Source organism: Desmodus rotundus, chromosome 7 (assembly GCF_022682495.2).
Source record: "Desmodus rotundus isolate HL8 chromosome 7, HLdesRot8A.1, whole genome shotgun sequence".
Classification (NCBI taxonomy): Eukaryota; Metazoa; Chordata; class Mammalia; order Chiroptera; family Phyllostomidae; genus Desmodus; species Desmodus rotundus.
The window spans coordinates 116,413,012-116,430,151 of NC_071393.1; the positions used below are offsets into that span (position 1 = coordinate 116,413,012).

At 42.0% G+C, this 17,140-nt stretch overlaps 1 protein-coding gene across 20 annotated transcripts in view; it reads right to left on the reverse strand.

Moving 5' to 3' along the window:
• MLH3 (mutL homolog 3) overlaps nucleotides 1-17,140 on the reverse strand; it is a 33,568-nt gene that overhangs the window by 8,856 nt on the left and 7,572 nt on the right. For 10 of the 20 annotated variants that reach the window (XM_045201241.3, XM_045201231.3, XM_071222067.1 and 7 more), the window contains 9 exons: nucleotides 16,910-17,008; nucleotides 16,118-16,206; nucleotides 15,332-15,436; nucleotides 14,173-14,245; nucleotides 9,836-9,907; nucleotides 8,267-8,378; nucleotides 7,108-7,267; nucleotides 2,074-2,097; nucleotides 1,909-1,987 (listed from right to left, as the gene is read on the reverse strand). In XM_045201241.3, coding sequence (XP_045057176.2) covers nucleotides 1,909-1,987; nucleotides 2,074-2,097; nucleotides 7,108-7,267; nucleotides 8,267-8,378; nucleotides 9,836-9,907; nucleotides 14,173-14,245; nucleotides 15,332-15,436; nucleotides 16,118-16,206; nucleotides 16,910-17,008 — 813 coding nt within the window. The other 10 variants (XM_053927826.2, XM_045201240.3, XM_071222069.1 and 7 more) reach the window with 10 other exon arrangements.

A 17,140-nucleotide genomic window follows, 5' to 3' on the forward strand; every position in this document is an offset into this window, starting at 1 on the left:
GAAAACATTAAACAAATGACAACACACTAATTTAAATGATATATACATGAAATGCATATTTATAAGTATATAAAAATACATCTTATATGTTTTTATAATAAATTAGAAGTACTATAAAATGTAGGGTATGAAAGAATGTGTAGTAAAAAAACCAAACCCAGTTTGGGAGGTCAGGTAAGGCTTCCCTGGAAAATTGATACTTAATCTGAGACCTTAGATTAAGGAAGACAAGAAGAAATCGGAAAGGCATTTCAGACGGAGGCAAGAGGCAAGTGCCAAAGTGCAGAGACTAAGCACAGGCCCAGGGAAGCAGGCTAGAACGTACAGGCAAGGTGGAGAGTGATGAAACTGGAAAGGCAGGGGCTGGAAGCCCCTGGCAGACCGAGGTAAACAGTAAAATTTTTTTAAAATGCTATTTATTTCTTAGAGAGAGGGGGAGGGAGGGAGAAAGAGAAGGAGAGAAACATCGATTGGTTGCCTCTCACATCTGGCTCGCAACCCAAGCGTGTGCCCTGACCGGGAATTGTGCTGGCGACCTTTCGGTTTGCAGGTCAGCACTCGACCCCTTGAGCCACACCAGCCAGGGCTGAAGAGTAAAATTTTAATCCTAAGAGCAATGAATAGTCTCTTCTTTTTTTAATCCTTACCCGAGAACATATTTATTGATTTTAGAGAGAGAGGAAGGGGGAGAGAGAAACATTGACGTGAGAAACTTTGCTCAGCTGCCTCCTGCACTCTCCCTGACTGAAGATCGAACCTGCCACCTAGGTATGTGCCCTAATGGGGCTCGAACCCGCAGCCTTTTGCTGTATGAGACTACGCTCCAACCAGCTGAGCCACCCAGCCAGGGCAAGCAATGAGCGGTCTTGACACATTTTAGTTAGAAGAATGAGACACTAAGAGGGATGTTTCAAAAAGATCCTTCTGGGTGCTGAGGGAAGAGTAACTTGAAGCAGAGCCAGAAGGGATGTGGGAGACTAAGAGGACTCAAGTGGCAAGAGCTAGGGAGGTGGCAGTGGGAACAGATCACATCAGAGATTTAACATACATCTGTAGGCAGAGATGATGAAATCCGGTGACGGAATGCGTATGAGGAGTGAAGGAAGGATAAACGGGTCTTCGAAGGAGTTTAGGACTGTTCCAGGAAACAGTGAGTGACTGGTTACTAAGCAGGAAAAGACAGAAGTATGGACAGGAGGAGGCTGATGAAGAGAGGGCAAACAGAGAAAGGGTGTCAGCAGACTGGACGTCTCTTTGTGGTGGAATGACAGTTGCAGGGGACTCTGTAGCTGCCGGGGTCCTAAGGTAAGTCCCTCTGAAACCACTTCCTATATTTTGTCCTATTACCCTACTCAAGAACCCTCAATGATCCTACTGCCTTCTGTGTGAAATCCCAAGATTCTGTTGTGACCTTCTAGGCTTCTATTCTTTTTACCAGCCTAATTTACTGACACGCTTTGCTGTATCGCTCATATAACTCGTGTGTGTCTTTGGGTCCCTGCACGGGCTATTTCCTCCCCCTGTAGTAAACTTTCCCTCCCACCCTATGAAGCCATGTCCCTGTGTCCATTCACAACTTGACTCGAAATGTTATCTCCTCTAAGAGTTACTCCTCCACTCACAGAATACAATAATAAATAATGACACAAGAACAAACTGTTTTGTGTACTCACAACTGTGAAACCTGCTCTTGCCCACCCTGTGTATGTGGTGGTATTTTGCTTTGTAGCAGTAATTTTAGTGTTCACTTTGAGTGCATTCAGCTTCCTGACCTACACTGCACCCTCCCAGAGGTGAGGTGCACCCTCCCAGAGTGTGCCCTCCACTTTTCTCAGACTCGCTGTACTCCTTCCTGCCAGTGCCTATCACGCAGAGGCGCACGACGGTAGCCGCTGTGTCGAGTCTTACCGTGGCAGGCTTGAGATGCCAACACCTTCTGGACGGTCAGTGGCAGTGTCCCTTGGACGCCTCCTGTGGTCTGGAGTAGCTAGTGCATAAACATAGTCTTCATTAATGGGAAAAGGAAGGGGCCAGTGGTGCCTTTTGTGTGTGGAACGTCAAATAAAAGTTTACCTCCACTTGTTCTCGAAGAAATTCCTGCAACGCGAAAAGGAAAGCAGTCGTTAATCTGCGGTTACGTTATGCTTGCCGTTTGGTAGTTTACAAAATGTCCCAATTTTCTTCTTTAAAATATGCCTCCTGAAGGAGAGTTCCAGCAATACAGCACTTAGGTGCAAATAATTTATTTGTTGTAAGGCACTTTAAATATGAAATGCCAAGACAGCTGAAGAGAACTCTCACTGGGGAGAGAACGTATTTAGCTACCGAAACTTCCTCCAGAGGTGGCCCATCAGCTCGTGCAGTTACGTAACCGGTGTGAGTAGCCTGGGTGACTCAACTGATTGGAAATATCAGGGAGGCATCTCACCGAGAGGCTGTCTGTTTGTATTCATAATCTCAACCAAAACAAGTGTAGTATTACACAGAAACAGAATAAATATACAAGAATCACGAACACAACTGTGCACTCGGTGTAACACTTGCTTAAACGTCATAAGCGTAAGTAGTCACTTCAGTTCCCACAGGCGTGTTTGTGGACAATTCCCTTCAGGGCAAGCGGCCTACTTTCTGAGGCATTTCGTTCAGAAGTTTCTCCTCCCTAGAATATCTCTGTGCCAAGGGTGGCCCTTTTCATAGTTCTATCACGACAGATGCTAATATTTACAAAAGGACCTTAAAGAAATTTAAAGCAGACACTATTTCATGCCGCCAAGTTGCTTAACCTCTGGAGGTAACTGTTCTGAGATATGGCACATTTTGTAATTTCTTTATAAGAAAACACAAGATTTATTTACTCCTAGAAATGCCTATGTATAAATCAGCTTCCTAAGATTACAACATGGTAGGGTTTTTTTTTAAACCAGACTCAGAAAATTCTCTCCCCTCCCTCACGTACACTCTAGCCCGCTGTGCTTATAAATGAGCATAGTTACAAAAAGCTAGGTGGTAGATATTATGCATTTTTAAAAACCACCTATTTTCCCAAACAAACCTAAACTGACAGATGCCTCATAATACCTGACCCATTAAGAAAGCTCAGGGTGGACACAGGCCAAACACGACTTCTTTGCCATTCTGGCACTTGTGTACCTGGGACTTGTAAAACAGCGGTCTGCAAGCTTTGTGAGGGGTAGATGGGTCTTATTCTCTGTTCATTCCCTATTTCAGTGGCTCAATTGATGCCAGATAATTTGAATAATATTCAAACAGCTCATTCATCAGGCTAGAGGACAGAACTTTTTAGAAGGATGTATCAGTGATCTCTCAACTGCTAGATCAAAGTAGCTATCACTTTATTCAAGACACCAAAACTACTCCAGCTACTTCCAGAATCAAGTGTCTCTCCGGATCAGCCTGACTTAACATGACCACGATTTTCTGAAACCACAAGCCGCCTTTCAACCTGAGGTAAACTCCTACCCAGCAGCCTTTGAAAGGCACTTCGGGGAAAGTTTTTGTTGTAATTTTCTGGTTAAATACTTAGGGACTGAATTACAACAAAAGATTCTAACAGATGCTATCTTTTGGATTTAGGACAATTTGGAGGCGGAGCCTTGGAGAAAGAGCCGTGCTGGGAGAAAAGAGCGTGCTGAAGACAAAGCAAAGGCTGTCTGAGCAAAGGGCGATTTTGGAAAGGGTGAACTCAAGGTAACCCAAGAGCTCTCTTTTTCTGTATGCAGCCAAGGTCTTGAAAGACCAATATACTGAGCTCCACTTCCCCTCCCTCCCGTCACTCCCCGACCCACAGCGATCCGTCTGCTGCCCCGCTGTACTCTCAGGACATAGTTCTACAAGGTAGCCAAGGTCCTCATGATAGCTGAATCCACTTGCTATTGCAGACCATTCCCTGCCTGCTTAAAACTTCCCTTGGCTTTGGCAATATTGCTTTCCCCCAATCTCCCTCCTCCCTCGCCAACCAAATATATTCTGGCAGCAGCTTTCCAAACTTCTGCTAAAACATATATACCCTGAATGCTGGGGTTCCATGAGCTCCACCCTTTGTTTTTTTCTCTTTTTATTCTTCGTCTGTTCCCTGGACAATCTCACTTCCTTTAGAACGTTCAGCAGCTTCTGATATTATCAGAATAGTTATACTATTAACTCCCAAAGAGAGATGGGTAGCCCAGACTTCTTTCCCAAGTGCTAGATCTCTAGGTCTGCCTACCCACCGGACATCCCCACCTGAAGGCACAGCCAATGCATCTAAACCTAGCCTTAGACTGGCTCCCCAGAGGTGTGCTCCTTCTCCTCCTTCTCCTCCATTTCCTTTCCCGTCAAGGGCACCACCCTCCTTCCAGTCATCCAGGTTCAAACCCCCAGAACTGCTACTTATCTGTTCTCCTTTATCCCTTTTATATTCTATTGCTTACCTGGTCTTCTTGATTCTGCCTTCCAATTTGTGTTCCAAGTGTGTTCCCCTGTGCGTTACCACTGGCACTGACTTAGTCCCGTCCTCATGCTCCCCTATTTGAACCGGTGCAGTAACCTCTCCACTGCCCTCGCTCCCTCAGGTCTCTCCCATGTCAATCTACCCCACAATTTATCCAGGAAATATATCCTCTGTTTTTTACATATTACTGAAGTAATTCAGATTTCTAGAAAAATGGCACATGCAGTTGCTGTGCACTGGCCTGCGCTCCAACAGAAAGAGCTAGAGGTGAAGGAGTAAGAAACCATAGTGAATAAAATGGGACACTGTGAAGAGAGAGCTGAGAGATCTGAAAAAGAACCGAAATTCTGAAAATAAAAATATAGTGATTGAAATTTTAAAAAACCCAGTGGACAAGTTAAATGTCTAATTAGTTCACTGGAAGACATATGAGGAGATTTCCCAGAACATACCAGAGAGAGAGAAAGCAAGGGAAACATGAACGAAAAGTTAAGAGACGTGAAAAAGAAAAAGATATGGTCGAGTGCCATCTCACAGGGCTGCTGGGAGGTCAGAAGGGAGGGAAGGGGCAATGTCTGAACCGATAGTAACTGTGCAATTTCTAAATTGAAGAATTATGATGCATCTCAAGAAGGAAATGAAAATAAATCCATACAAAGACACATCACAGGGAAACTGGAGAACACCAAAGACAAATCTTAAAGGCAGCCGGAGGGAGAAGCAGACCGCCTACCAAGACTCGATGATTAGACTGACAATGGCTTTAATGGCAAACACAGGAGGTCAGAAGTAACGGAACTCAGTGTTTGAGTTTGGGGTAAGATGGGTTTTTGTTGTTAATTAAATATTTTATTTCTTTAATATTTTATGTTGAGATTAGTGGCCTGATGTAAATGATGCTCCTGAAGTAATAAGTCATTCCCTTAACAACCTAAACATTAATCTCCTTGTCCTCAAAAGAAAAAGAAAGTAATGGAATATTTTCCAAGTGCTGAGGCATAACTCACAATATGGCATTCTGTGTTTAGTTAGGCAACCGTGCAAGTGTGAAGGCGAAATAAAGATATTTTCTAAGACAGTTTACCATTAGTGGACTCTTTAAAAAAGAGCTTTTAGGAGATTTACTTCCATAAGAAGAAACTGAACACAAAGTAGGATGCAAGAAGCAACAGTGAACAAAGACTCTGTTAACCGTTTTGGTTAATCTAAATAAATATCGAGTACAGCCCTGGCCAGTGGTTGGAGCATCTCTCTATAAACCAAAAGGCTGTAGGTTCAGTTCCCAGTCACGGCACATGTCTAGGTTGCAGGTTTGGTCCCTAGTCGGGGTGCATATTAGAGGCAACTGATCAATGTTTCTCTCCCTCCCTCTTAACCCCGCCAAAATAAATAAATAAATAAATAAATAAATAAATAAAAGTATGTCCTTAGGTGAGGATTAAAAATGTACATATTTACTACAAAATTAATGACTACTGGGGAATTAAAAACAAGGTGCAATTAAAAGAGGCAACAACATGGAAGATGGGAGAGAGGTGATGGTTGACTTTTGCACAGTTTAGAAAGAAAACAGAGAAACAAATTAAACTTTTAAACTTTTTAAACTTTTAAACTTTGTTAGATATGCAACTTCAACTTCTAAGCCAGTAGGGAAAAAAAAGAGAGAGAAATGAAGAAAATGCAGCCCTGGCCAGGTGGCTCAGTTGGTTGGAACGTCACCCCATGCACCAACAGGTTGCAGGTTTGATTCCCAGTCAGGGCACATACCTAGGTTGCAGGTTCGATCCCCAGCTGGGGCACGTACAGGAGGCAACCAATATTTCTCTCTCATGTTGATGTTTCTCTTTCTTTCTCTCTTAAGTTAATAAACATATCCTCGGGTGAGGGTTAAAAAAAAGAGAAGAAAATGCTAATAGAAAACAGAAAAGGAGAAAAGGCAACAAAGACAAAATAAATTATATTTGTTGTAAAAAAAAAAAAAAAGACACATACGTGAGGCAAGAAGGAATGGTCCTCTCTAACCCCCACAACGCCACATCCCAGCAGCAGCTTCCCAGACCTTTGCCAAACCATATACGTGCAGGCATACTGCAAATGCCTACGGACGGGTGCAAGCTACTTGGCAGAATATGCTAAACCCCTTTACGACTTGGTCTTGACAACCTGTCTGGCCCCATCCAGTCCCACCACTGCCCCGTATGGATATACATCTTAATTTGAACCATCTGACAGTTCCCTGAACACAGGATCGGCATCAGCTCTCTAACACCTGCTGCGCTGTCTAGAATGCCCTTCTCCCCTCTGCTGTACTTTGCAGGCTCCTGGTGTCTTACAAGACATTTTCTAAAAATGAAAACAAAAAAAGCCAGCTTTTCTGTTACGGTTCCCTTGACTTCCACTCTTCTGGGCACAGAAATCATTTTATATTTCCATAGCACTTTTGAACATACTTCTATTGCCCAACTTTCACTGTGTTGTAATTATTTAAATGTCCTTCTTCCTCACCTTCAGCTAATTCATCTTTGACTCTCTAGCACCTGGCACACAGCAGGTATTTCATAAATGCTTATTGAATAAAAGATGACTATAGAGAGTTTCTAAACAAAACAGGACGTTACTATCACGCAGTAATTTCAACACCTGCAGCTATGTCTTACCTCCACAATACTCTTGGTCACAGTAGATCTTCCTCTTCGAAGCTCATTGGCTTCTCTTTCTACAAAACAGAGTGGTACTTCTCCTACAAGGACCAGAGAATCACTAGTGTCTGGAAATGTAATTCCAAGGCCCAGATCTTCCAGATTTTTGCGGTAACACCTAAAGGGACAACCTCAAATGTAAAAGTATTACTTCATTCGCATTTCTGTACTGGTTCCAAACACCGGATAGTTTCTCAAAAGCTGCCACAAGCTTTGTAAGCTATGCCGCTTTTCTCACATTTATATTTGTTTAGGATTTTATTATTAAATTTCCTTTTTGAATTACACTAACTTTCTCTTTTTGTCTCTTTTCCATTGAGAGAATCAAGTTAGGTCTAAGTCTTATTCCTAAGATGTTCCTCTTCGCTGAACAATTGCTACGTTCTCGTGCTGGCGCCTGAAGGAGTTTGGCACAAATACAAGGGCTGAGAGTGTTCTGAATGGCCCTTAAAGCAGGGACTAACCAACAGCCCCAGGAACGGAGGAGTCCTGATTAGGGGATGCAAATAAATGGATCTGCCTCTAATATAAAGTACGCCCCAGGGGAAAATACTTACTGGCAGTGGCATATTCCCAAACCTGAAATAATTCAGAGACAATTCTCTCTTTTTCACGTCCAATAACTTGTGCTGCCCCAAAGTGGCAAAATGTCCTATCTTGTGATTCATTATGTGATTTGCCCCCCTTGCGGCCCAGTGTTTTACTCTCTTCCCATGTGATTATGATAATGAAAACTAAGAATCCAGAATGCACCAAGGCAGAGCATAAGGGAAGCAATTACTGCAGTAACTTTGCCTTCAGGAACAGCGCAGCATAAACACTGACTGTTCCAAGACATGGTAAGAGCACCGTAAGCCGACTGCTGGAAAAAATCATCAGGGAAACTCTATCCTATGCTCAGCAGCTGTAGCATAGTGGAAAGAACAGCGTTTGGAGTCAGAAAGCCCGCGTCGGCGCGCCGGCTCTGCCGCTGAAGCACCGTGATGACCGTGAGCAGTCCTGTAACCTCTCCGTCTCAGGTGAGCCACGGAAAAGGGAACAACAGCTATGCTTATACCTCACAAAACTGTTGTGAATATTTACACTGTCAACAGCACATCCTCGTGGGGGCACTGACCGTAAGAGCCTCCTTTGCTCCTCTGTCACTGTTATTTCTAGTGGAGGACTTACGGTGGAAGCCAGTAATTTTTTCCGACCAGAGCCTTGTGGCTGTTGTTTCTCATAGGAATCTATTGGGAGAAAGACAAGTGGGTTAAGAGTGGGAAGCAAAGTCTTCTAGATTCAGATACATACGAAGCATGGCAAGCCACGGTCATGGGACTGCGAGGTGCTGAGCAGTGGGTCAGTGGACGGTTTTTAGGCTTTGAAGTTCCATTATTAAAGTCAAACTAGTGAATATCCAGTCTGTTTATTCATGTCAGCAGCATCTTCAAAAGTAAGAAATATAAGACCTAAATCTTATATTCAAATGAACGATGCCATGTTCTCATAAATAGTCAATAGATGTGGCTTTAATAACACAGGTGAATGATGTGGATTGCTGAGGAAATCAAACGGGTTTACTACACAGTCCTGTGGCTCAGGAAGGCCTCCCCGTCCCTTCCGAAGGGTTTCCCAGCTGTTGAAGAGACTGAGGCATTAGTACTATTCCCAGACGGCCCAGGGACGACAGCAAGTAAGTTTTTCCTGTGTCTTTTCCAACAATTAGGTCCTCGTCTTACAACAGAAAGTGACCACGGAAGTAACATCACTGTCGTTCTAGTCAATAAAAGGCCTCCTCACCTAACTCTCTGACATTAGGTTTTTCGTTACTTGACCACGGGAGTAAAGATTTTCCTTTATTTTCCCTCTTGGGGTGCACACCGCCTCATGAGCAGAAGACAGGTCGCAAAGGTTAGAAAGCACACACTGACTTTGAAAGGGTACATAAATTAGTGACACTGGTGGCCTCTGGGGAGAGAAACGAGGTGGGGTGAGGGACAAAGGTAGAAAGAGGACTTTACTATATTCCCTTTTGTACCTTTCAGACTTAAATCTATTTGATTATACTGCCTATTCAACCACAAAATTTAAAATAAAGACAATTTATTGGGCCTTCTGAGCCGCTGGTGGTCTCTGCCTGATGAACTGTGAGGAAGGTGTACCAAGATCACATAGGCAGCCCTGGCTGGTGTGGCTCAGTGGACCAAGTGCCAGCCTGAGAACCAAAGGGTCACTGGTTCAATCCCAGTCGGGACACATGCCTGGGCTGTGGGCCAGGTCCCCAGTAACGGGGTATGTGAGAGGCAAGCACACATTGATGTTTCTCTCCCTCTCCTTCTCCCTCCCTTCCCCTCTCTCTAAAAATAAACAAATAAAATCTCTAAAAAAGAAGATCATATGGACACATGGCATATATTCGTGCTGGATGTCATAATGAAGCAGCCTAATGCTTAGACACCCAGTCCTAAGGGTTGACGATAAATATTCAGCAAATGTATCTCTGACAATGTAAGATTCACATGTTTGAATCAGTGAACTACTACATTCTTTCAGTTATAAAAGAAGCCAAACCAAAGGACTTTCAGCTTAATTTTTTAAACATACAATTAATTTTCCTCACAACAGTCACAGTTAGAAAAACTTTCAGGTATACTAATTCAGCTGAGGAGTCCCAAATCTCCTCTAGTCCCAGAAAGATTCTTACCGATAATAAGCTGCTCCAATCGGATCCGCTCGTGGGCAGCATGCTGATCCACCAAGACTAGCAAATTTCCACCTAGAAGATTATCAAGGATTACTGGAGTTTCAAATAAACCAATCAAGATTAAAATAATCATGTGTTGAGAGAGAAAAAGGTTAATTCAAACTATTTAATGAGGTGAGCAAAAGAGAAACATACTGAGTAGTAACGACTGTATCTTTTATTTCCTAAAAAAAATGAAACTATAGGGAATAATACAATAAATTTATCTCTGATGAAAAACTCTTTAGTTCATTAGTATTTCATTTATTAAACAAGGTCAAAGCCCTACATTTTAGTCTTTAAATACTGGTTTTGCTTTATTAATTCAAATTTGGTACAATGAAGGATCGTGAAACAATACATAATTATAATCAACTGGCCTTGATTTGCAAGCTACTCTGGAACTGATGAGGAATGTAACCCTACTACGCTTTAGACCAGAGGTCAGAACACTTTTTTCTGTGAAGGGCCAGAGAGTAAGTATTTCAGGCTTTCGAGAAACATGGTTTCTGTCACAACCACTCAACTCTTCATTCTGAACCAAAGCAGCCACAGACAACATGTGAATATTATAGCTATGTTCCCATAAAACTCTACTTGTGTATAATTTTAATATACCGAGAAATATTCTTCTTTTGCTTTTTCCCCAACCACTCAAAAATGTAAAAACCACTGTTATCTACCTGGCAGTAAAAACACAGGTGATGCCCGGAGGAGCCAGCCCCCCGGCCACAGGTTGCCTTGATTTAGAGTCGGGCTTCCCGCACTCTGACGGGCACACCAATCACCTGGAGGTCTTATTAAGATGCAGCTTCTGACTCCGTGGGGTAGGGCTGGGACGCGACCCTCCGCAGTTCTCACAGACTCCCAGGTGGTGATGCTGTTCACAGACTCTGAGTAGCAAGGCTTTGGGCGCTCAAGTGCAAGAGAGGGGGCAGAATGTCCTGCCCTGAAAGCCAAAACCTTTTTCTTATTGACAGGAGGACTGACTCTCACATCACTACATCTTTTTAGCTTGTAATTTTAATACTCTTGGCTAAAGAGTTGAGGTTTATTGCTACTGATTACACTGAAATAAAAGTTCTCTTGAATTTGATCAAAATAGTTAATGCCTGTTTTCCGTTTCTACTAAAAAATTATTTCTCTGACACTATCAAATTCATGGCATGAGAGCTTAAGACTTAAAGAAAAAAAGGAAATAATTTTTCTGACAGCATGTTCAACCACAGGAATAGGCCCCAACATGCTGAACGTTAAACTCCTCTGAGAATAGAAGCAGTTGCAGCTGGTTGTGATGAACACTGAACATCCTGTATTGGGCAAGACAATGGAATAAGTAATGAATCGTGAGGGAGGAACCTCAAATTGGAAACTAGAGCCAATGCGAATTACCAAGAGTCCGTGACCCGGAAAGAACCAATCCTGTCCCTGAACCTGGAGGAATGGTTTATAGTTTACATAGTGTTCAGAACCCTTTTCACTCCTTGAATGATGCGGAATATATTAAAGTAATTTACTAATGTTGGAAGCTGTGTTTTTAATGTCCCAACACAACAGAATACAAGTTTTGTATGGGCAGGGATTTCTGTCTGTTATATTTCTAGCATGTATAACAGTAATCAGGTACGTAACAGGCACTCAGTATTGATTTACAGAATAAATGAATGAATCCTTATTCTTTAACATAACTGAACAGCTTATTTTACTGTAGGTGGAAACATTCAATAAAAAAATGCCAATATGTGACAATAATTTCACTATAATTTAAATAATAATATATTTGTCCATTACAAAAAATATGTGCAGATATTAAAATATAAGTCAGTTCATTATAGGAATAGGTTGCTTTTGATATGCATAAGCAACAGTAAAAACACATTTTGATTTAGAAAAATGTATTTATTGAAGAGTACCCTTTGGTGGCAGCTAACCAATACAATATAATATAGAATCTTAAGAGAAATTTAGATATGTCCCTTTTATTTCTTTGAACATTTATAGATTTTACGGCTGCACCCATCTCAGGTGCCATTAGTGGAGATTTGGATATTTTAACAAAGAATTCCAGATAATCAAAACTTTAGAATAAAATCTATTCATTTTCTAGAAACAGTAATACTATAATCTGACCTTCACTAATTCCTTATTTATAATTATGACAAAATTTTGGTCAATTTGCCTTTGGTCTACCATGGCCTTTATTAGAACAGTCTACATTGTAGACAGGACAAAAGGGAATATTTTGGAACACAAAGAGAACAAACTGCTTTCAAACTTCAGAAGCACTCGCCTGCAGGCCTACCAATCTGGAGCCAACGCGTCCACTTGTGCTGCGGGCTCTCAGCCACTCGGGCCTCTTCTGGCCCCTTCCAGTACCCAGCATTGTAACAGTGCTCAGAGTCTCCCAGCTTAGAGGGAAAAAAGAAAAAAGCCTCCTCTCACTCTCGCCCTCTCTCTGGCTCTCGCTGCCATGTCAGAGTCTGGAGTTTCTCCTTGCAGTCTGTCTGCGCCCCCATCTCCTCTCTGAAACAGTTCCCACCTGACTTCTGCGGTCACAAAATTGTACGGATCATCTTGGACCTCATCTTACTTAACCTCTTGGCAGCATTTATATGAAGTCTTGGCTTTGCAACACAGCCTTCATCTACTCTCTTCCGATTTCTTTAGCTGTTCCTGCACAACCTCTTTTGCTGGTTCACCCTTTCCTGACTACCTGTTAAATGTTGGAATTATTCTAGATTCAGAATCTCTCTTCCTTACCCTCCACTCTTTCTCTAGTTAATTAAAGTTACACTGGTGACTTCTACGACCAACGTTACGCTGACAACTCAGATTTACATCTCCATCTCGGAATGCTTTTCAAATCCCAAACCTGTAAAATCCAACGTGTTCCTGACATCTCTTCTTGAACAAGTCAAACGGATTTCAGACTGAACTCAGATTTTCACTCTGCCTGCTTCTCGTCCAACCTCACGATGTCCTGCAACGTCATCTACTGTTACAAGGTCAGAAAACCAGGACTCGTCTTTGATGTGTCTTCCGTATGCCCAAACCACGGCCAAAGCCTGTTGACTTTGTCTCCTAAGTCTCTTTCCAAAACACTCACTTCTCTCTAGTCCACCTTGGTCCCAGCTGTATTGCAATATCCTCCTAATAGGCTCTCTGCAGTTATTGGGACTGCACCCCCATGCTCAATCCATTCTCCATCTGCACCCAGAGCGGTAAAAATTAAAAAATTTTTAAATTTTTATTGTTATTCAATTACAGTTGTATGCCTTTTCTCCCCATCCCTCCACCCCACCCCAGCTGAATCCACCTCCCCAGAGCAGTATTTTCAAAATGCAAATACGATGTAACATGAGCCACCGCAAAAATAACATCAGAGAAACAGTAAAAAAAACAAAACAGAAAGCTTTCAACTGTTTCCAGTTGGTGTTGGGACAAAGACAAACTTGAAATTGCACTTGAGACATTTGAGATTTGTCCTCATCTTCTTGCTCTCACTCCAACTGCACTTGCCCGGCCTCCCCTCGTGAAGGAGAGGGAATCCCAAATCGCATGTTACTCCCTTTGCCCAGAACACGCCTCCCTCTCTTCCTCCCCTACTTAACTCATACTCACACTTGCACGCTCTTTTCTTTACCAAGAAAACCTTCCCTCACCCCCCTGGCTATTAAAGATCTCCCCATACAGGTTCTGAGAGCATGTTTCTCTCCCCCGTAACTCTAGCTAGAGATATTTAACATTTGCCTAGTTACCTGTTTCTCCTCCACATATTTTTTCCCCACCATTGTATCCCTAGGACCTAATACAGTCCTGGGCATACAATTGGCACCGAATATTTATTGAATGAGTTCATTATTATTTACAAACTATTATTATTTTATTAAAGCAGGTCACCAAGAAATTGTATATAACTTTTGATAGATATAGTATAGCTCATCACATATAATGTGAACTTTCTATTATAAAGGGAATACGTAAAAACATTATTTAAAACACAAAATATTTAAAGAGTAAAACATGACATTCCCCCTTTGCCTACTTCCATTCTCACTCCCAAAGTAACTACTGTTTAATAGCTTAACATGTACTTAAGATATGTATACCTTATATATGTGTGTGTACGTTTACAAAACTAAATGTGCTTTAAAACTGTCATTTCATAATATTAATTTAGATTAATTTAGATTAATCTTTCCAAACCACTGCAGTGCACTCCGTGTACAAAAGTAACCTTAAAGGGAGGCTGTCCAAAGAGTGGCTGGTTAGCAGCCAAGGCTGACCCCCGTTCTTACCTGCCTCACCAGTCTCTTCAGTCTTAGTGCTCATTAAGCAGGCAATAAACTTTTTGTCCACTTGCTGTAGAACCTGCCACACATTGAAATAAGTTGTACAACATTAAATAAAAATTAACAAAGGCTTATCTGTGTAGAGAGAGACAAAACTCTATTTAATTCAGAGTTGTCTGCAGTGTGACTTTCACAGGTGCTGAAGAGAAGTGCCGGGGAACCCGAGGGCAGCGTCGGGAAGGGTGGAAGAACAGGCAGGCAGAGTGATCAGGAGACGTGCAAGGAACACAGACTGGGGCATCTAAGAGGGACATGCTGACAAAACTTGAGAGTGGACCTGAGGTGTTCCTGACAGAATGGCCCTTCTTAATGTGTACCATAACCAGAGAATTATTAATATGACCAGAGATTGCTGACAAATAGGCCTGAAATAAATGTTAACAATTTATACAAAAGCAAGGAAAAGTATTTGAAAGAGCTAGCCCATTAAAGCGGTAAATTAAAAAGCCGGCTGCAGGCCTTGGGGCTCCTCTCTGTCCAGGTACTGATGAGGCTCCCCTCACACCCCCTAATCTATACCACTACCCCAGGGCCTATTTTGGGATCAAGTGCTTAGGAGTTCACCTCCCTCCTAGTCTGTCTAACCCCCTAACGTGTTCCCATACTGTAAACAAGGAGGCGGAGTCATGCAGAGCGTGGTGTGGAGGGAGGGCAACCTAGAAAAGCAGGTGCGCCCAGAGGCCCCTCTTGCTAATGGAACTCCTCAGTCTAGGACATCTCCTAAGCCATGTCATTTGTAGCCTCACACAATATAGGGTTGTTTAAAAAGGGACATTGTTGCACATTTGAGGACAATATCTCTGTAGAACTTAATTGATTTATAAATTATTGTCAAAATATAAAGTCCATATATAAACCTTGAAACTGCAAGCCTAAATCCGTAATTCATCCCTCCAAACCTGCTCCCGCTACAGACGTTTTTTTCTTTGTAATTAATTTAGTCCTTTTCTTTTTCTTCTGACGATGAAGTTCCAGTAAGATATAAAAGAACACATGTGCCTTGACCAGGGTGGTCCAAATCATTAAATAAATCCAATTTCACAAGAGTGAGTCTCGCTTGGGGCTCATGTATATATTTTTATGAGACTTCAAGGGCAACCTTTACCTGCATCGAATGAATCATGTCTTTGGTGAAACGATAAGGGTACAAGATGTTGTGGATTTTAACCGCTAGGCTTTCAGCCTGCCCACTGCGGACATCGACGGCCACCTAGGGAGACCCAGCACAAATGTCACTTCAATGGAAATTTTTATGTCTGCAGAACTGTTTTACCAAAGGTCTCAAAGTGCTTTAAAAACATTCATTTTCACAGAACCTACTGGAGGTGGGCTGAATTCAGAGAACTTATGGAAATTCGAAAGGGCCTAGGAACAAAATTACTCACAGAAACCGGTATTATTTCGGAATAACAATCTGTCTAGGCTCCGTGATCAAGTCCTTAAAGACATCTTAACTGAAGAATCAATAATTAAATGCTCATGTATCCCTCACCCTCATTACAACATAGTACGTTCTGTGATCACCCACTGACAGGAGAACATACACTCAGTTCCAACGATGAACTGTTCCTCCGGTAGAAGACTCACTACTTCATTTAATAACAGTTTTTACTATCCCCACCCTAAATATTCTGCCAGAGGCTTTTAAGAGTGGTAAACACTTTCACTATTCCCACACTGACTACATGTTTAATCCAAAAGTAAAGCTGAGCTCCCAAAGTGCTATGAATTCGGCTTCCTCCTTTCTACATGAAGCATTAATTTCCAAATAAATTATGTGAAAACATACCCACTTTCCATTCATAATTACAAATCGGTATAGTCAGTCATGCCCATACCCAACTTAAATGAAATTCAATTAACAAGCCAAGAGAAACTGCTACAGACCCACCTCTGGGTAACGGGCAAACACTGGATTGTCCCATTCTGAGAACAAAGACTGAAGTGATTCTCTGCCGACAGCGGCATCCACAGTATCTCCTGCAAAAGGGGACAGGTCAAGCTGGCGTCAAGAGCCTCGGGGGAAAAAGGTGAAGGGCATCTCATATTTGGTGCAGTACAGCCTAAAGACCAAAGATCAGACACACTGTCCCATATTCTACAAAGGTTCGGAGTCTGCTGTATCTCTGCATTGTTTTTATCTGTTACTTTTAACTGCAGTTGATGACTGTATCTTCCTTCTGGCATTATAGCTTTTTCTCCAAACTGTTTTCAAGAGATATTTCAGAATAGAAGTCCAGAAGAAACTGGTTCAAATTAGTGGCCTCACTTCCTTTAGTAAAAAAATACAACTTATCTATTTTCAAAAACAAAGAAAAGAAAAAATAACATGTCTGTAGTTTTGTTTTGTTTTTTACGAGTTTTGCTTACATAAAACTACAGTAATATGGAGCACACTCCAATCTTTAAAGATAAGAAAAATCTCTCAATCACAAGACACCACAGACTGCATAATCACCCAGTATTGACTTGAAGTCTGAGAAAGTAATTTCTGATCTAAATGCACACACACAATTACTTAGTTCTGCTGTTAAATAGGACCGTGGGGTATTCCTGGTTCCAGTAAGGCACAGCTGGCACCGATCAAGCTTAATAATACAGCCCTGCTTTGCTTTTTCTCTCCTTTTTATTTCTTCAGTTAGGTGGCATGCTGTGTCCCAGCAATCCCTGCCATCACCCCTACCTCTGTTATGCTGTCTCATCACAGTGCTCTCTTCCCGAGCTCTAGGAAGGAAAGGAAGAACAAGGTCGCTTCTAAAAGGATGACACCTGTACTGAGATCCTAAATGTAAAAAAAGAAAAGCCTAAGCATTTGAACTCAAAGTATAAATAAACTATTACAAGTTAAAATCCCTTCTGTACAAACGGAATGAAGGCCTAAGACAGACTGCTAAACAGTAGATCGAGAGTCAGA